The sequence below is a fragment of the Centropristis striata genome, chromosome 3 (genome assembly GCF_030273125.1).
Source record: "Centropristis striata isolate RG_2023a ecotype Rhode Island chromosome 3, C.striata_1.0, whole genome shotgun sequence".
NCBI classification, from domain to species: domain Eukaryota; kingdom Metazoa; phylum Chordata; class Actinopteri; order Perciformes; family Serranidae; genus Centropristis; species Centropristis striata.
The window spans coordinates 36501704-36522037 of NC_081519.1; the positions used below are offsets into that span (position 1 = coordinate 36501704).

The 20334-nt window shown below is 39.2% G+C and overlaps 4 protein-coding genes across 7 annotated transcripts in view; 3 read left to right on the plus strand and 1 right to left on the minus strand.

The window, feature by feature from the left end:
• The window catches only part of LOC131968421 (N-acetyltransferase 8-like), a 12217-nt gene extending 1138 nt beyond the window's left edge, over positions 1 to 11079 (plus strand). The window contains exons 2-3 of one of the 4 annotated variants that reach the window (XM_059329298.1): positions 2637 to 2827; positions 10379 to 11079. In XM_059329298.1, coding sequence (XP_059185281.1) covers positions 10391 to 11062 — 672 coding nt within the window. In that variant the 5' untranslated portion in view covers positions 2637 to 2827; positions 10379 to 10390 and the 3' untranslated portion in view covers positions 11063 to 11079. Of the gene's footprint in view, positions 1 to 2636; positions 2828 to 10031; positions 10098 to 10378 lie in introns of those variants that run through there. The other 3 variants (XM_059329299.1, XM_059329300.1, XM_059329297.1) reach the window with 3 other exon arrangements.
• LOC131968423 (uncharacterized) lies at positions 3794 to 7116 on the minus strand. Its single transcript, XM_059329301.1, has 6 exons — positions 6960 to 7116; positions 6543 to 6691; positions 6386 to 6459; positions 6158 to 6262; positions 4553 to 4651; positions 3794 to 4425 (listed from the first exon to the last, which is right to left on the minus strand). Exons 1-6 carry the CDS (start codon positions 7065 to 7067, stop codon positions 4256 to 4258), a joined length of 705 nt encoding a protein of 234 aa, XP_059185284.1. The 5' UTR covers positions 7068 to 7116; the 3' UTR covers positions 3794 to 4255.
• A 149-nt stretch (positions 11080 to 11228) lies between the features above and the next one.
• Positions 11229 to 14059, plus strand: LOC131968426 (putative N-acetyltransferase 8B). Its single transcript, XM_059329304.1, has 2 exons — positions 11229 to 11362; positions 12032 to 14059. The coding sequence occupies exon 2, from the start codon at positions 12044 to 12046 to the stop codon at positions 12713 to 12715; it is 672 nt and encodes a 223-aa protein (XP_059185287.1). The 5' UTR covers positions 11229 to 11362; positions 12032 to 12043; the 3' UTR covers positions 12716 to 14059.
• Positions 14060 to 16521: 2462 nt separating this feature from the next.
• LOC131968425 (N-acetyltransferase 8-like) lies at positions 16522 to 19367 on the plus strand. The gene is made up of 2 exons (XM_059329303.1): positions 16522 to 16590; positions 18290 to 19367. The coding sequence occupies exon 2, from the start codon at positions 18302 to 18304 to the stop codon at positions 18971 to 18973; it is 672 nt and encodes a 223-aa protein (XP_059185286.1). The 5' UTR covers positions 16522 to 16590; positions 18290 to 18301; the 3' UTR covers positions 18974 to 19367.
• The last annotated feature ends 967 nt before the right edge of the window (positions 19368 to 20334 follow it).

Sequence of the window (20334 nt, forward strand, 5' to 3'; positions counted from 1 at the left end):
AAATCCCGCTTGTGGCCGTAAATATATGACATCACTATATTTGTATTGAGGACTGAGCTTAATAACATTATTGTGATGTTCCTTTTTCCTGTGGAAGTGGTTTTACTGGCCGGTCATATATTGGTTGTTGATTGTGCTACATCACTGACACTTGGGCCAAACCCAAGACTAGGAAAAGACTGATATGAAACAGAGCAGATTACTACCTTACATAGGGCTGTGCCATATTGTATCGTTCACAATAATATCGGTATATATTTTTTTATGGTTAAAAAAAATGCATATCATGATATTGGCAATGTTCTTTCTTCTTGATGTAGTGGTTAAAGTTGTTTTAATCACAACTATCTACTTTCTCCCTGCCGCTAAACACATGCAGCTTTTTAAAATAAGAGCACAGTGTGTTAACAGAATCCACCACAGAATTTACAAGAAGACTGTCAAAATAAGATGCCTTAAATAAAACATACAAGAACCTTTATTCTCCTTTACAAAATTTCATTAAAATATGCCCCCGGAACCCCTAAATGGTTATTTTTTTTATTATTTGCTCATACTCAAGAGTCAAGAGTAAAAAAAATGTGTATTTGGCAACTGATTTTTAATGATTTATACAGACTAAAAAAATCATATTTTCTATATCTTTTTAAGTGTTTCCTAATATCGTCAAGAATATCGTTATCGCAAAAATAGCCTGAAATATCGTGATATTCTTTTAGGGCCATATCGCCCAGCCCTAACCTTACACTTAACCATGGAGATGACGGGAGCGCCGTGACTCCAGTAAAACTCCTAGATTTACTAAAGACTTTCAGTTTTTAGTCTGGGACCAGGGAAATCATTTGGTGTAAGCCCAGCGTAACAAAAGAATAGGAAAAGCACACTGCAAAAACACAACACACACACAGACATTGCATGCCCAATGAGATGAACATAGTGAAATATAACATTCATGCACTTACTCATGCACGGAGCCATAACATATCCACATTACGTGTGATCAAAAACACTATTTAATCATCTGAACACATTGGGCTTAGCAGCAGAGTAAAGGACACAACGATACTGCGCTCACCTGTGCGCACTGCGCAGCTCTGAATGTACAGGGCAAGACAGCGTGGCTTGGCCTTGAACGCATTTATTATTTTATCGGAGTCCAGTTTCTCCGCGAGCTCTTTTTCAAACATGAGCAACGAAATGCTGTTAAGTCTCTCTGTGAGCATTGTAGCTCTGCTGGTGGATTTAATCCTGTTCACAACCGAAAACAGGCGCTCCACAGAGCAACTTGTGACAGGCAGTGACAACAGAATACGCAGTAAACCGTTCATGTTGGGAAAACATCTTTGTCAAATGAATCCAAGACTTCAATAAGGGACGGGAACTGATGTCCCCCGTCAACTTTACGCGTGATGAGTTGCCCAAACACAGTGAGTTCAGAGGCCTCCAAATGAAGTTCATAATGCCTGCATGGTGCGCGCAATGCGTCCAACTGGCAAATTGCGTCAGACGCAGGCAGCAGGGAGGCAGCAGCCTTCATTATTCCATAAGAGTCACTCTGAAAACGGTTGTTCAGTTCGACCAGCTGTCTGTCAAGGATCATAATCCACAAGGAGCGCAAATCAGAATCTTTCCTGATGAGTGCACACCTGCCCAGGTGTCACAACGCATCATCTGACGGCAATCTTTTTGGGTGTGCCAGCTGCCTCTGTGGGTGGCACCGGCACACCCGTGGCTACGCCAATGATTGTGTTAGAAAAATTGCATGAGGAAACCTTGAAAATTGATAAACTGTCACCAACAGAAAAAAACTCATTTTTCTGCGCAGATCGTTGATGGGGAAATGAAGAGCTGGAGACGTCCAAGTTCTCAGTTTAACAAAAGTTTATTACAATACGTCAAAAAATGTGCACTTTACAGAGATTCTCCGGGTTCAAAAACTCATGTCCCTGAATACAAACAGACGTGTTTCAGTTCGTGAAGTCTGAACCATGTCTCTCTCCCTGAACCCATTAAAATACTAACATTTGTTTACAAAACATGCTGGTCGATTTCCTCCAGGAAGTTCTGCCTTCTTGATCTGCTGATTCGCCAGTTTTAATCAATACAACGGCACATCAATGCCACCTGGTTGCTTGCTGCCCCGGACAAGGCCATCCTGCCCTGGCCTCTTCTCCAGAACATTCAACAAAAACCTCCTGCCTTGTTATGTCTTACAAAGATATTATGTCTAACAGAGCCAAAGGATTTTCACTGTCTCACATAGATTCTAAAAGTCTAAAAATTATGAAACAGACAATGAAATATATGTTACAACATTAACACACAAACATAATCATTGTATCAAAATCATATTGCCTGATAAATAAATGCACAGAGATATTTACCAAGGCTGACCTGATAGTCATGCACAGAGACAGACACAGAGTCAGACAACAGAGACAGACACAAGGACAGACACCAGGAAGTCAAACAACAGCGAAGCAGAAATCAAGCATAAAATCATTTACAAATATAGAAAATAATCAATTATTTTAACAATTGTCATTAGCAATTGCTAATTTGTGTGATACATTCTGTGGGTTTTTCACCATGAATAGGCCTGTAGCTCAGTTACTAAGAGGAATTGTGTGATTCAGGCCCGGACATTTGCCATAAGAGGGAGAGAGTGAGGACCGGGAGAGCCCTGGACCGTGGAGAGAGACTGTAGCTGCTGTACTTGAGCGTGGTTCCCCCGCACCGTGTTGCTGCACACTCCGTCCCCTTGCCGCTGAAACTGCACCTTGCCTTTTACCCTTTTCCCCATCTTCATCTCTGACTGTGAGGATTCGTGAGTACACTAACACCTTGCACGTGTTTTTTTGTTTGTGCTGGTTAAAACCCAGTGAACTGGCCGCCGGCCTCCACGCTCACAAGCATCGAACGGGCCTGCAACGTTTTTATTTTCATTTACATTTAATAGCCCTGCGTGAATGTGAGTGTGGGCTGTGGACACTTGAGTTGACGTAGTCACTTTGATTTTGCATCCTCTCAGTGGGTTTAACAGTGGTCATTTGTGTATAAACCTTCCAGTGCATTATGTGAGAGTTGTATACTGTTATACATGCATACTTAAAGGTCAACAGTGAACTGGTTAAATAATTTCTCATTCATAACTGTGTAATAAATAGATTTTGATATTTCAACTAAATCCTGTGTTATAATTACGAAGATAATACTGTTTGGATAAATATAAATTAGGTTAAAGTGAACTTTTGTTTTAGAAAGGGGAAGTACCAAATTTTGCGTTTACTTCTTAAGAGTTATTGGAGGCACCGCCAAGGTATTTTATTTCACTATCACAGTTATCACAGGTAGCGCCATCTTTAGACGAACTCAGGCCCCGTCCCACTGTACTACAACACCCCAATTAGTCAATATTTCATAGCTACATGGGACTGGGGTTACAATTTGATAAGCCTTAGTGATATGTATCCAATTGAAAACTGTAAAGGCAGTATATTTTATACATTTTATATGCTTTATGTTTAAACTGATTAACACTTGGTTTTGTAAATATACACTCTAAATTCTGAATTTGATGCATTCAATTTATATTGAATTTATATTTATATTGAAGTTTCCCACTGCATCCCAACTTTTTTGGGGTTGTTGCAGCACTGTGCCATGCACCAAGAAAACATCCCTCAAACATATACCACACATGTTCCTTTACATATCTTCTTCTTATCTTCATTTTGATTAATCATTAAACACAAATCCTCATCAAAAAAACCTCATCACAAATGCAAATGACCACACTTTGACAGGTTTATTTATAGATTCATCACATATTTCACATTAAGTCTTTTAACCAAAACAATAAAATGAATGCTGAGTTACTGCACAGCTACTGCAAGTGACAGTTAAAATATTATTTCAGTGTGTGCATTGTACATGTTGCTACATGTTCAACTTTACTTTACTTTACTTTCCTTAATAATCATTATATCTCTTTCTTTGTGTCTGCATTGCAAAAGTTTTTTTTAATCCAAGATGGAACAGAAACTAAAGGAAGAGGAAATTTAAAAGAGGAAAAGAAAGAAAATGTAATATTAAATAAACCTTGTTCATTAATTCAGTAGTTATTAGTGATGGTATTGAAAGAGAGAATACATTGTCTTAGCTGTAAAGTAGTACATCAAACAGCAATCAGTTCTCTTCAAACTACTTTACATCTTGAGTATGGTTTCACTTTTTCACTTGTCTAAGTGATTGTCTAAGTGAATAGTTCCTGAATCCACTCAATGGCAGAGCTTGGGGAGGCAGCAAAACTCTCTAAAATACACTTGAGGGGCTCTAAATACGTGGTTTTCACTCTTGCATAAATCATTTTTGATAGTCCGTTATTATCAGAGATGTCATCAGTTGACGGGCAGCCTTGATATTCTGTGCAGGGAACAAAAAAGAAAATTAGAATAATAACAGTACTTACAGTATAAAAAAGTGCTACTTTAGACTACATGGCAAATCATAACAACCCTACGATACATTTTACCATGTCATAAAGTCTTACCGTGATCTGTGTTGAAGACCTGCATTTTGGCCCAGCCGAGACACCCCACCTGTGACTCAAACTCCTTCAGCTCATCATCTGCGACACTCTTTCTCCTGCCTGTTAAGGATATGAAACATTTGAGATGATAGTCTGTTTTAGGATATCCACTCACTATATGTTTACATTGCATGCCAATAAAGACCTGTTAGAAATAGGTAGATTACAACAAATGACAGTAATAGCCCAGTATTAGTCTGCGATACTTTTATCCATGCTAGTGATATAGGGATGTCAAGGTCTGTTGGGTGCAGGGTCCACCACTTTAAGAATATCTCAACAATTATTAGTTGGACCAAGCAGTTTTTGTACTGACATTTTCCCCTCAGAATGAATTGTAACCACTCTGGTGATCCCTTAACTTTTACCCTAGCGCAAACATCACGTCAAATTTAAATTTTTTCTCTATGGTTTATGACCAAATACCTACAAAAAGAACGAGCAAAACTCAGAATAATGGTTCGTCTACAATTAAAACTAGCTGGCACCTGAAAGGTTGGTCCACCATGAGTGGACAGGAAGCAAGGCAGTACTAACTTCAACTAGGTCAGCGACAGCCAAGAAGCAAGACCAAGGAACTTGCCATCCTTCCACCAGCAAGGTGTTTGATAATTATCGTATTTTAAGGAGAATTTTGCCCCCTGTACAATGTACGTTAAATAATGCCAAAATAATTAATAATAATAATAATAACAATAACAATAATAGCAATAATAATAATAAATAAAATGTAAAAAATTAAACCTAATAACTTTGTGAAACTTAGAATATTCAGTTCAGTTAGTTGGTTTAAGTCTGTCTCATTTTGATTTGTCTCCCAAGATGGGTTGGGAAAATTACTTTTTTTTCTTCGTCAAAATACATCATCATCTTCATCAACAAAATCATTTTAGCCTCCGACACAATAGTTTACCATTTTCCCACGCTACTGTGCTGTGATTGGCCAGTACTATTGTGCTATGCGTCCTTGTGATTGGATGCTATCCAGAACATGAATGCATGGAGGAGCAACTAGCAAGCTATGTAGTCAGCCACTAAATGACTAAGTTTCAACAAAATCAACACAATTTGTGTCACAGTGTAGGAAAGGACACATGCATTCCCAGATGACTGTTTCAATGACTGTTTCGGGTCAAAAGCTGAACAGCGTCCTGGTGGCTGCTCTGGGTCTTATCGACGCTCTGCCTTACTTCCTTTTGCTATTGAACTACTTCACCTGGAGAGGCAGATAAGCAATCCACATATCAGCCGCACCCTTTTGTCACAGTGTAGAAAAGTACATTTCTATAGCCAGGTAATCTGCCAGTCACAGCACAGTAAGTGGGACTGACAAGCCTAGCTATTGGCTGGTCTTTAAAAAGTGTATACTAGGAGATTTATAATGGTGTTGTATCACTAACTAAAAAAACAAAACCAAGTTAGCATGCTGGCATTAGCATTTAGCTCAAAGCACATTACTATATCTTTAATCCTGTTTCCCTTCATCTCATAGTTATCGTAACAGATGTCTTCCATTACTGGAAATATTTTTACATATATTATTTTGTATCCCTCTGTTATCCTTACTGAGGAGAAAAAAGGTGCTAAGCAAATCATCTTCATCGTCCTTTAGAAGCATGCAGTCGGGACAGCTACTTTGCAGCAGCACAGTTGGTTTACCAGTTGGGGCATCTGTTGGAAACATAAGAAGAATGTTGATGGTGTTGATGTTCCAAAAGATTGAAAAGTATCCCAAAAACAAAGTGCAACACTCTTTCAGAGCAGTGGACACAGTGTATTAAACAAAACTCTTACTGGTGCTGTCGACCTCAAACATGGAGTTGTTCACATACAACATTTCTTCTGATGAAGATTCGCAATATCCATGCCTACAAAGGATTTATTAAAGATGTGACTACTGAAAGAACAAGTGCAAAAATTGACAATGATTGTAAGTTAGAACATTGCTTACATTTTACCCTCAATAGTCATGTTAAAGAGGTTTGGTGTGCCCAGAGAGGTAAAGTCAATTTTAACACTTGGCCAAAGAACAGAATTAACCAATGTTGTCGCCAAACAGCTGTCTGAGGACCAAGCTATAACATGCCACCTCCCAGAAATCTGAAAAAAAGTTCAAGTCAAGTCATGTTTACTTATATAGCACATTTCACACGACAGGCGTAGACTCAATGTGCTTCAATAAATAAAAACAAAAACCCCAAAAGAAAAGAATAATATGAGAAAATATATTACAAAAAAATAAGGACAGAAATATTTTATATTATTTTATATTTATTTGCTTTGTTAATGTTCAGATTTAGTTCAGTTGAGTTTTGTCTTATAAAGCAGTTAAAAAAAGATTATTTTATAAATGTGAAAAGAGACTTACATCTGGAGTACTGTCCACTGGCTTCAGCAGCTTCTCACAGGCCAGTGGTGCAGGCTGGCACACCGAGGTGAGACTCAGCAAAACAACAGCAACACACAAAGTCTTCATCGTGGCTCTGGTGCTCTTCGTCTCTCTGAGGTCGGCCTTATATCAATGTCACTGACCAATTATTTTTGGGTTTCATCTACCCACCCCTGCCTGTCACCAAATGAACTCAATGTTAACCCCGAAAAATCACATCCAGTAAGCCAAAATGTTTACTTAACAAACTGCCATGCAAATATTGGAGTTTCAAAACAGCAGGAAAGTGGACCAGGCATTTGTGATGGTCATGTTTCTTCCTAAGAAGCTGTAACTAGGAAAACCAAGACAGGCAATTCTTCTAATATACTGTAGCACAATTCTTGACAGGTGAATGAGCTTTACATTAAGTGCAAACAGCACCATGTCAGTAGGATTCATTTGTCCTCTGGTAACATAGAATGTCTGTGTAAAATTTGTGGCTATCCATCTGATAGAAATCAAAATATTCAGTTGCATTATTTATTTACAACTGATGTTTTATAACCAGAGTGGCTTACTTTATTCTACTGCAATCATATAATGGAATCAAGACTGCAGAAGATGGTTTACCCTAAAGTTTAATGGTTAAAACTTTTATCCTGCTATGAAATATTTATACCACCACACTGACAAAATTGTATCACTTCCATTCATGTATTATTATCATTAACAGCACTTTAATGTATATTCTCAGAGCGGCCATGTTTGGTGGCACTCAGGCTAATAGATTTAAAATAGTTTTAGTGCATTTAATGTGAATTAAAAGCACTATAGAAAAGCACTGAGGGTTAATTACCATTAGATCATGATGCCATGACGTGAAATTATACATAATGAAAATACCAGTGTTAAATATTAATAAGTCATTAGTCGCGGTTTGTACAGCAGTCCATTAGGTCTGCAGTTGTAAATGTAAATACATCATTTATAAATGCATTTTGGTACAGATGCTCTGAAACCTTTTTTTAGGAGGTTGAAGAGTCCATTTGTGAGGTCTTATTGTGAATCAAGAACTCACTAAGAAGACAAAGAAATTGTTTTACTGGAAGAGGATTACTACCACCTCTTTTGGCAGAGCTTTTGACAGGATGTAGCCTGAGAAAGCAGAAATAGAATTTCAAGTTAAAAATATGTACAGAAATGTGAAATATTCTACCTGATCTGCACCAGCATGACATCAGCTGCACCTTTTTACAGGACAATAACAGTTATTTATAAATAACAATAACGAATAATAGTGGAGTGTCGGTCCCTGTTAAAACAATAAACAAATGTATAACTCTCTGAAATGCATAGCTATGTGTACTTTGCACCAGACTAACACATATATATGAATTAACATTAATAACTTCAGCCAACTAAGATGGCATCAACTAACTTAACTGGCAATGTATCAAGATGACGTTTATTATCTTATAGATAAGATCTTATAGATAAATTATATTATCGTTTGTGCATATGATTTACTTTGAACACAAGTTTTGTAAGTAATGTGATAACAAATATTGAGTGTAAACTGAAAACGCCGGGATCACTGTTTCTTCGCTCACCATTTTTAAATCTCCCGGAGACCGGTGTGCGCAAGGCCTTATGGGTACTCGGGGCGCACGGAGGATACACACATGCATCCTTGGAATTTGGGCAAAAGAAGGAATCTGTCCTTCGGAGGATCCTGGACATTGGGACAGTCCTCCGACGGATATCAATGACATAGTATCCCTCAAATTCAGCCTTTTGAGGATCCTTCCTTGACATTTGGATATAGCCTGAGTGTCTTCCCTGATTCCTGATTGTGTCCAGGTGTTCCCCATTACCCTCATGTGTTTTGTAGTCTGCGTCTCCCTTGATCTTGTGCCAGAGTGTCTTGTTTGTTCCGTGCACCCCAGCCATAGTCCAAGTGCTGTCTTTGTCTTGCCTTTGCTCTACATAAGTCTTAAGGCTTTGCAGCAATGCGAGTGATTTTTTTGTTTGTACTTTTTCATAGTTTAGCATTGCTGTTCAGTTAAGTTTCATAGCCCTTGTTAGTCTCCTTTGGAGTGATTTTTAGTTCTATGATAAATTTTAGTCGAGCTGAGGCCCCGGTTTTTAGGAGTGTGTTATTTTGTTCATTCATTACCAGAGTAGTTTTCCCTCCTTTGGGAGTGTTTTGAGTTTTCTAGTCATAGCCTTTTATTTTCCTAGTTTAACTATTCCCTCCCTTTTCAGAGTGGTTCTATGTTTATTAGTAGTCTTTCTTCCGTTTTGGTTTTTGCTTTTTCCGTTGTATTCATAGATAACTTTCATAGCCGTTTGGTTATCACTCTGTCAGAGGCTGAAGAATTAAATAAAGTCTGGCTGAACTGGGATTCCTCTGTGTCTGAGTCCTGTTAAAGTCCAAGTCTGACAGTGGCTTCCGCTTGTTTGGCATGACAGCTTTTTTATTGTTATTTTATGTGTCATAAACTGTGGTCAATTTGTTGGTAACCTGTGGATATATGGTGTGTATTATTTAAAAAAACTGCTAAAAGGCTGAGGACTTACTCAAAGGTTTCACAAAGCACATTCAGACTCAGACTGCCATTCAGACACATGACCAGATAGGAGGCCTACAGTGGGAGGTGATCTATTCTTTGCTGGAGGTGTTTAGTGCTGCTCTCTCTCCATTATAGATTAGCTATTATGACATTGTTACCCCTTGTCTAGGTGCTTCTCTGCAAGGAACAGTTTCACAAGTTGTCTGAGTAACGTAAGTAAAGAGAACTTTAATCTTCAATTAAATGCGATGTTATAACGAAGGTTCTAGATAATTAAGTAACACTAAGTGGTATTTGAGTGTGTTTTGTGGCGATTATATTAGGGGCAATATTACAAAGGTTTTTGACATGCATAAGCCTGTTCAGCTAAGTTAGCCGATGAGTTTCTTGTAATTTTATCTCAAAAGTAGAAATTTCAGGTTATTACTGGAGGAGGAGAGAGGTGGCAGAAGGAGGGGGTATGACATGATTGTGTTGTTGTTGTTGTTGTTGTTGTTGTCGTCGTCCGTTGTTTTCATGTAGATAAGATCAAATAAAGGGAAAACAGACCTGTGTAATGTAGGTAAGCACTAAGTAACCCACAACTAGATAAATATGCATAATAACATAAAGCTTACCCTAAAAACATTTAGAGCACACCAGAAGTATAAACACAAATATGGCACTGTCGGGTAATTCCAAACATATTTTTTGTATTTCTTCAGTGCCTTAAAGCCAGAATTTGTTTTTGATTGTTAGTTTGCCAGATTGTAATCATTGTTATCATCAAGAATATGACTTGACTCTTGAGGATTCCCCAAAAGATTTCACGTGTGAATTGTTATTTTTTAATTTCTCCTATAGTTCCTGCTGGTCATGAAGCTGCTGATCCGTCAGTACCGTCCCTCTGACAAGGACACGGTATGCTCCTTGTTCAGCATAGGCGTCATGGAGAACATCGGCACATGTTTTCGCAACGCCATAACCAGCCCTCTCTACCTCACCATCACCCTGGCTCTGTGTGTTGCTGGTTACCTGCTCGGCTCTGTGTTAGGGGCTGTGGTGTTATCAGGAGCCTGGGTGGGCCTGGTTTACTACAGCTGTTATGAGCTATATGCCTCCTACCGCAGGAAGAGTCTCCGGACAGACATGCAGGACATCCCTGGGAACTATCTGAGCAGACCAGATGACAATTTCTGGGTGGTGGAGGCTGAGGTTGATGGGAGAGCTCAGATTGTGGGTTCGGTGGCTGTAGTGGCCAAACAAAATGGGAAAGAAAGATATGGGGAACTGTTCAGAATGGTCATCTCACCATCGTGCAGACGAGCAGGCCTGGGCTCTAAGTTGACTAAGACTGTGATCAACTTCTGTAAGGAACGAGGCTTCTCCAAGGTGGTGCTAAAGACCAGCTCTCCTTTCACTGCTGCTGTGGCCTTGTACAAGAAACTGGGGTTCAGTCACATCTACTCAAACACAGGACCAGTAGCCCCTATTTCGATTGTTAAGCTGGCCAGGGTGACTATTCTATATATGGAAAAGCACCTGTAGTTTTGAAATAAATGCTGATCTGCTACTGCGATGTTCATGTTATGTTCCTGTGTATCAGTGCTTTCAGCTTTTTTAAGCTACCCCCACAATCATTATGTGTTGGACTCTGCAAATGGTTTAATCTCTAACCTATTGCTGTACTTCGACCCGACATTAAATGGAAACAAACAAGGCCTCTTTGCAACACCATTTATTCATGTTACCCACTGTTCAGTTCACTTTTAAACAGGTTGATAGCACCTCTTCTCATGTTCATTTGAACCGCAAGTTTTGTGCTGTTTCACAACTTGTCTGAGCAACGTAAGTAAAGAGAGCTTCAATCTTCATTTAAATGTGATGGTATAATGTAGGTAGCTCTGATTAAGTTTTAAGTGTGTTTTGTGGCAATTAAATTAGTACAACATTAAAAAGAGATTTTTGGTATGCATAAGATGGTTAATCCCAGGCCTGTAACATAGTTAAATAAGCTGATCATTAGTTTCTTGTAATGTTAGCTCAACAGTAGAAATTTATACTAAGGGTTCTACAGTTTTTTTCTAAAAGTGGGTAAATATCAGCTCAGGTTATCATTGGAGGAGGAGAGAGGTGGTAGGAGGGGGCTCAGGTCATCAGCAGGGGCAGGGATCCTGTTGTCGTTGTCTTTGTTGCTTTGTTGTCTGTGTCGCTAAGATCAAATAAAGGAATGCAGACCTGCCTTACACAGCTAAGCGCTAAGTGACCGGGAAATATTCATAAATAACTTAAACCTAAGTACACCTAAAGTATTTACACAAGTGAGGAGCGCCCAGGCAAGTCATCTTCCAAATTTAAAATACATCTATAATTTATTTATTCAATGCCTTAAAGCCAAAGGTGTCACTCAGAACTTCATTGTAATCATCAACAATATGCCAGCCCGTGTGTGCTTTAAAGCTCTTGAGGATTCCCCAAACATTTCACATGTATATTGTTCATTTTGTTTCACTATAGTTCCTCGTGGTCATGCAGCCGGTGATCCGCCCTTACCGTCCCTCTGACAAGGACACAGTGCGCGCCTTGTTCACCTTCAGCGCCCATGACCAATTTCGTTTATCTTTTAATAAAGCAATAACCAGCCCTCTTTACCTCGCCATCACCCTGGCTCTGTGTGTTGCTGGCTACCTGCTCGGCTCTGTGTTAGGGGCTGTGGTGTTACCAGGGGCCTGGGTGGGCCTGGTCTACTCTTGCTGTCATGAGACATATGTCTACTACCTCAGGGAGAGTCTCCGGACGGACATGCAGGACATCGCTGGGAACTATATGAGGACGGCAGATGAATGTTTCTGGGTGGCGGAGGCTGAGGTTGAAGGGAGAGCTCAGATCGTGGGTATGGTGGCTGTAATGGCCAAACAAAGTGGGAAAGAAAGATATGGAGAACTGTTCAGAATGGTCATCTCACCTTCCTGCAGACGAATGGGCCTGGGCTCCAAGTTGGCTAAGACTGTGATCAACTTCTGTAAGGAACGAGGCTTCTCCAAGGTGGTGCTGGATACCACCTCTCCACTCGCTCCTGCTGTGGCCTTGTACAAGAAACTGGGGTTCAGTCACGTCAATTCACACACAGAAACAGTAGCCCCTGTTTGGGTTGTAAAGCTGTCCAGGGTGACACTTTTATATATGGAGAAACACCTGTAGTTTTGAAATGATCCTGATGATCCTGTGTATCCATGCTTTAAGCTTTTGCATCAATAATATTTATCTGAAACCATTATCGGTAAGCTATGCTGCATAAACATGTACAATCAATACACTTTTTAAAAAGATGGTCACTTTGATTTTAGGTAGTACTAGTCAGCCTGATGTCTTCCTTTATCTCATAAGATTGGGTTTTGTGATTTTTATACTATGGAGGTGTGACATCATGGTTACCAGCTGTGACTGACTCACAATAGTGTATGGATGAGATGTTGGACCGTGGCTCCAACTCCCACTCACTACAGCGCAAACTGCAGCTCCAAATTATTTCACCAGTGCAAGATGGCAACATCTATATCTAGGCTTTTGGTGATATAATGTAATGTATATATGTAATAAAGTGAATTCTGATTCAGGCTCCACTGAAGTCAACAGGTGATTTGAATAAAATGTAATCTATATACAAAACATTATATCCACATGCTATACATATCTATTTCCATTTTCACAACCTCTATTTACAGCTTCTCTTGTCCTCGTCGGTCTCCTCTGTGTAAACGGTTCAGTCCAGGTTTCACTGAATTGTGACTGTTGGTCTCAACCGAATCATTCATGGCTTCCCAGTGTGGCTGAGGAGTGCAGAATTTAATGTGTTATTTTTTTGGCAGGATCTGGTTATTATTAATTTTTAATTTGAGATGGTATGTCTATGTAAAATACAGTGATTCTAGTTAAATATCACTCTTTTAAATTCAAATATGGTTCTTTTTTCTGGAATCCTTGTCACAAATGTTTCGTTCCATGACTGTTAAAACATTTAAAATATGACAACAATTTATGTTTCAGTTTCCACTTACAATAAATGAATCAATTACTTTTAAATGTGCCTTTCAAACCCACTGGCTGGCTCAGATGGGGTAATCTCTGTTTGTTTGCCCTCTGAGGCTGTTGACTGCCTTGTGTTTAAATTGTTAGTTACTGGATGAATGATGACGTCCTCTGTATTTGTGTCTGATATCAAAAAAGTGATTGTGCAACTCCTCGACAAGGACCAGTTTCACAAGTTGTTTGTGTAACGCATGTTAAAATATTATGTTGTGATGTAACTTGGAGACAATAAGTTACTCTTAATATGTTTTTAAATGTGTTTTGTATTAAATTAAACTGGAGGGGTGGACATAAGATAGCTTACTGCAACTCTGAAGGCATTTATAGCTTCTCCTTTGTTAAAAATCTAGTAGCTTGACTGGGCCTTATCTAACACTACCGCAGCCAAACAAAGTGGGAAAGACAGATATGAGGAACTGCTCAGAATGATCATCTCACTTTTGTGCAGACGAGTGAGCCTGGGCTCCACATTGGCTCAGACTGTGGTTGACTTCTGTGAGGTGGAGCTGGAGGCCACCTCTCCATTCTCTCCTGCTGTGGCCCTGTACAAGAAACTGGGCATCAGTCACATCCTTTCACACACAAAATCAGAAGTTCCGCTCGGATTGTAAAACTGGCCAGGGTGACTTTTTTAGTAATAGAAAAAATCTGTAGACCTAATCAGCTTATGTGATGATCCTGCTCTGCTCCTCTTTATCAGTGCTTTAAGCTTAAAGCCATATATGCTTTCAATGTTTCCCCCTGCTTTTTCTGCTGCTGTTGTCCTGTACAAGAAACTCTTCTTAATGGAGAAACCTGAAATAATCCGGATCAGCTGATGTTCCTCAGTAACAGTGGTTTCAAGTCCCCATTAAATGAAAAATACATTGTTAACCCTGCATCCTTCTGGAAATTGGTAATTTATCTTTGATATATGAGTCAATGATGTGATCTAACCATGGATCTAACACAGTGTCAGTTGGTGTAACTTGTTTTCCCCCATAAAAATCTGATTATATACAGGGAAATAAATGTGAACTAAAATGAAAAAAAATACAATCCACATTTATATTGCAACACTATGGTATATAACAATTTTTACATCATTTGTGAAAACTTGGAAAAAAATGGTTGTATTTAGAATATGTTCTGCTCAATATTGACTTAATGTGTGAATGTAGAAATACTTTTTAAAAATCCATTTGAAGTTTTTTTTAAATTAAGTAATTATATGTATATGTCCACTTAAATAGTCTACAATGTAGGTGGATGAAGTATTTAATATTTATCATTTGTTTGTGATTAAACCATTTGACATATTGCCAACCCTTATTTGTCACTGACCCAAATATATGTCAAAGGAATCAGTATCAGGCTGAGACTTCGCCGGTCAAGGTACACCACAGTGATGCAAAGATGCGAATTTGCTTCGCCTCCAGAAGTGAATGTTTTATTCCGCATATGGGGCAATCCCACTTCATGCGACATGACTGCCTAGATTAGTCTCTTCAATTCGCTCGCAATACACACTAAAGAAAGCGAACCTTTTCGCCCGTCCGAAGTCGGAGTTGGCCGATAGAATGGAAGCAAACGGGAGGCGAACCTAATGTTCGCCAATATTTATTTCGCGCCTGTGTGACCGCAGCCTCACAGTTCTTCGATCACTGCAGACTCCGCAGACGTTGGGTCCACTCCAACGTTTATAAGAAGCCTTTCACGATACTAACCTGTCCAACATGGAATAGCTAAATGCTCACACGGTCAGTACCGGTTCGCCCAATACGCACGTTGCTTAGGGCCCCGCAAACTAATAGAGGCCCCGTGAAGAAAAACAACAACAAAAACATGACGACGTGACCGTCCGTCTAGCTGCTCGCGCGCAGATTCCCAGTGCATGTGCATCAACCTAATAAGGTGAAACGGATTTATCCCTCTGGGAATGAGAAAAGGAGAAACAGCATGAAGATGAACTGTGGGGACAGCAGTCAGGTAACTCTCCTCTCCGGGTGGGAGAGTGGGAGGGACACGACTAGCCGTGTTTGACCTACATTAACAGGACGGTGAGCTCTGGGTGAACCCCGGCCTCCGTCTGCGTCTGGCTGGCTTCTATCATTTTAGTTGTAGTGTAGTTACAACTGCACTTATACAAAATAGAAAGTAATGGATAAAGATTGACTAATTTTGTTTGCTTGGATAGCCACAGGCAAATAGATGCAGATATCTTATTGAATAAATAAATGTCGTGAAATATTATGACAATGGGGCTAAATAGGCTAAATAATAATCTAAATCATCTACATTTGAAGTATATGAAAGCCAATTTGATGGAGCTGAATTAATAGTAGCCTTATCTATATTTGCAGGTGCTATGCTTAAGTTTCTCACAAGCAGCACAGACTCCAGCCAGTCAGCCAGTGGAGGGACAGAGCCAGCTCTATAGGACAAGCACAGATGAGCCATTTACACCTTCAACCGAAACAGATGAGGCAGATGCAGCCGCCTCAGGCAGTACAAGCAGCACAGGTCCAGGAGGCTACAGCCGCCGTTGTCAAGTACAGATCTATACAGTCTATGGTACAGACACAAGGCAAGAACAGGCACCCTCGGCCACTATTCACACAACCACGTGTGCACAGCAAGCATCATCAGTTTGGGGTTCAGTTAGGAGGGCCCCTTAGCAGAATTTTGCCTAGGGCCCCATGGAGGTCTGAACCGGCTGTGCACACAGCACAATATGCATGTGTTTGAAAGTGTCAGTCCATTTCTGTGCACACAGACTCTGCATGTCTTCACATTTCTTTCGCTGTACTTCGACCCGACATAAAACCATTCCGCTACGTCTTCACACAGCCTCTCAAATTCAACACGGTCAATACATGACCGTTCACTGGTCAAGTTAACTTTCAACCCGGCTCCTTGTGTTTCCTCTTTCCTCAAAGTTAATCTGAGCCAGTAGTTGACCGTGCTGCTCCTCTGCAAGAACCCGTTTCACAAGCTGTCTGAGCAACGTAAGTTGAGAGCTTCAATCTTCATTAAGATGCGATGTTATAATGTAGCTGCCAGAGAGTTAAAGCACTAAGCGGTGTTTAAGTGTTTTTGCGGCGAATTACAGAGGTAATTTGCAGACATAAGGCGACGGTAGTTAACGTTAATTGCTGGTCTGCAGGCTACTGAGTTTAAGTTAAGTTAGCTAACTGGCTAACGAGTTTCTGGTAACGTTTGCTCAACGGTAGAAATTTAAACTAACGGTTCTACAGTCAACTTATAGTAACAGTAACGTTACGTGTGACGTTGACCTCTAACGCTTACGTAACAGTTATCTGCTTATCATTTGGGGACTTTACGGCTGCGGGCATGTTATCAGTCGGCTAACGGTACAGGCCAGCACAGCAGACCGTTGTAACATTGTAAAAGAACAGAAACTATTTGTTTCTGCAAAGGTTATATCTTCATTATGACCAGATAGTATGTCTATGATAATGACAGAGACAGATACCATTGACTGTATAAAGGATATACAGTAGGCTATACATATACAGGCTATATCGTCACCCTGTTAAAATAATCGCCAAACTAATTTTTTCAACACAAAAAACTTCACCAGAAGTGTAACATATGAAATTTATTGATCATTTCACTCAAAAATGATGTAACAAAGGATGGCTATTGGCATAGTAATAAAACTGTGTGTAAATTATGTAACTTAAGAGAAATAAATGACTTTTTGAATGAATTTTTTGAACATGCCTTTGTGACTCAAGCAAGATATGGTAACACTTTATTTTGAAGGTGTCTACGTAAGAGTCACACAAGCCTGTCAGAAACATGACATGACAAGTATCATGAGCATTAATGTTGCTTCAAAGTGTCATTAATGTTCATGACACATCCCATGTCATGTTTATGACACGCTCATGTCACTCTTATGTAGGTATCACACCTTCCAAATAAAGTGTTACCAATGACAATGGTCTATAAACATTTTTGAAAACTGAAAGTAATAATAGCACTCATGGTTTGGAGTTGATATTTGAGAGATGACCTTTTGATAGAAAATCAGTGATTGATGATGGGTTTTGGCTTTTCTCACTCACTGCCTGAAGCAAACAGCTGTGACAAAAAAATGATGATGATTATTTTGTGCATCTGTAAATGTACTGATAATATTTTGACCAATTGTGGAAAGTAAGTACATTTACTCAAGTACTGTACTTAAGTACAATTCTGAGGTACTTGCACTTTACTTAAGTATTTCATATGTAATTTCATACTTCTATTTCACTACATTATAGAAGCAAATATTGTAGTTTTTACTCCACTACATTTAGCTGCCAGCTTTGGTTACTAGTTACATTTCAGGTCAAGATTTAACATAAAAAAACATATGGTCTGTTTAAAGTGTATGCATGTTTATAAGTTAAACCACATATCAGTATATTAAATAGGTAAAATAATCCTTACCTTGACAACAGTAAATGCTGCTTATATAAATTAATGAATATTAATAATGATAATAATAAAATAATATATATTGAATAGATATAGCAATCTGAGTTCCATTCTGTATATACTTTTACTTTTGATTCTGATACTTTTGTACTTTCTTCTTCTTTCTTTTGTTTTTCTTATAAGATGTACTTACTTAAATAATAGTATTAATATATCTATTGTGAGAATTCACATGTGAATTTCTTCATTTTCCTATAGCTCATTCTGGTCATGAAGCTGCTGATCCGTCAGTACCGTCCCTCAGACAAGGACACAGTGTGCTCCTTGTTCAGCATCGGCATCCTGGAGCACATCGGTCCATGTTTTCGCAACGCCATGACCAGCCCTCTCTACCTCGCCATCACCTTGGCTCTGTGTTTTGCTGGTTACCTGTTCGGCTCTGTGTTAGGGGCTGTGGTGTTACCAGGAGCCTGGATGGGCCTTGTCTACTACTGCTGTCATGAGCTATATAGCAGCTATGTCAGGCAGAAACTCAGGACAGACATGCAGGACATCCCTGGGAACTATCTGAGCAGACCAGATGACAATTTCTGGGTGGCGGAGGCTGAGGTTGAAGGGAGAGCTCAGATCATGGGTATGGTGGCTGTAATGGCCAAACAAAGTGGGAAAGAAAGACATGGGGAACTGTTTAGGATGATCATCTCACCATCCTGCAGACGAGCAGGCCTTGGTTACAAGTTGGCTCAGACGGTGGTTGACTTCTGTAAGGAACGAGGCTTCTCCAAGGTGGTGCTGGAGACCAGCTCCACTCAGACTGCCGCTGTGGCCCTGTACAAGAAACTGGGGTTCGGTTTTGTCCTCTCACACACCGACACAGAAGCTCCTGCTTGGGTTGTAAAGCTGGCCAAGGTGACGGTTATATTAATGGAAAAACACCTGTAGTTTTTAAATAATCCTGATTAGCAACTGTGATGTTCCTGTTCTGTTTCTCTGTATCAGTGCCTTAAGCTTTTGCATCAATAATACTTGACAAAATAAAATTCACTATCTATAAGCTATTTCTCATAAACACACTCACTGTTTAAGGCATGAATCAAAAAGAAACCCTACAAAGTCTCAGGTAGATCAAAGGGAAAGAGCCTTTTCCTTATACTGTATGTAAAACTAACGAATCTGAATGTTATAACATGACACACAGTTGCTCTTATAACTTTAGTGGACAAAATTCAACTGTTGATTATAGTACTGTCGTTTTTTAAAGAAAAAAATGTGATTCCACATGTAACTTTTTTTTTTTACACAAGAACATGAAAGAAATAAAAACACTCATAAATTATGCTTTGCAGTATGTTTTTCTTTAACAGATCATCCTCTGCAACCTTTAGAGGCCCTGTACACTCACACAAGAGGCATGGCAAAAATGTATAATCTCTATCGTGTTGGGAAAAGACATATCCTACCACTTAAACTAACATTTTACAAACAGCCCAGATGTTTTTCACGGCTTTTCAGTGAGGAAGGTAAGGGTTGTTGATTGTAAATAATAAACAGTAGAGGGCGCCATTTATCTAAGTAAAACTAAAGTGCCTCTCTGTGAAGCAACCTCAACAGTGTCTTGATTATAAGTGATTTACAGCAGCTGTATTTGCTGAATTTAACATACACGATTATGAGTCATTTATAATATCTGAAATATATATGTTGATATTACTGGAATGAGTATCAAAGTGCTCAATGATGCTGGATCTTAATATGATTTTATGGCTTAATTTAAATGAAATTTTCATATGGACAAACATATAACCAGGATGCTAGTGCTCATGTGAACACCCTCATTATGTCTGTCACAGTGTGTGTGTTTTTTTCTGTTTTATCACTGGTAATGCGAACGCCAAAATATTGTAGTTGTAGACACGATTTGGAAATTGAGTTTTAGACAGAATTTACCTTTAAAGTTATTACTTTAAGCTTGACATGAGATAAATTGAAATTGACAAGCAATTAGAACTACTATGTTCCCTTTGTATGTGTATATTGTAGAGGATTCCTCCCGAGGTTTCATGTTTTTCATCCCACAGGACACACATTTTATTGTAGGTGAATGGATGCTTGAATGTGGACAAATTAAACTGCTTGGGGGTTTAAAACGCCTCCGTTTGCATTATCAATAGCTATATTAGCCACAAAAACAACAAGTTCTAGCATCTCCAGAATAAGAAAAAAAAACCCACACCTGTTAGTTAATGTCAGTATATTATGTGGGTACAACAGGAAGCACCATTAATCAAATAAAGAATTCTGAT

Excerpts from the sequence above, each read along its gene's own strand:
- LOC131968423 (XM_059329301.1), bottom strand. The coding sequence starts at position 7,067 with ATGAAGACTTTGTGTGTTGCTGTTGTTTTGCTGAGTCTCACCTCGGTG. Across the intron at positions 6,460-6,542 it reads ATGACTATTGAGGGTAAAAT|GCATGGATATTGCGAATCTT; the intron begins GTAAGCAATGTT and ends AATCCTTTGTAG. Across the intron at positions 6,263-6,385 it reads GTTTGAGGTCGACAGCACCA|ATGCCCCAACTGGTAAACCA; the intron begins GTAAGAGTTTTG and ends TGTTTCCAACAG.
- LOC131968426 (XM_059329304.1), top strand. The coding sequence starts at position 12,044 with ATGCAGCCGGTGATCCGCCCTTACCGTCCCTCTGACAAGGACACAGTG.
- LOC131968425 (XM_059329303.1), top strand. The coding sequence starts at position 18,302 with ATGAAGCTGCTGATCCGTCAGTACCGTCCCTCAGACAAGGACACAGTG.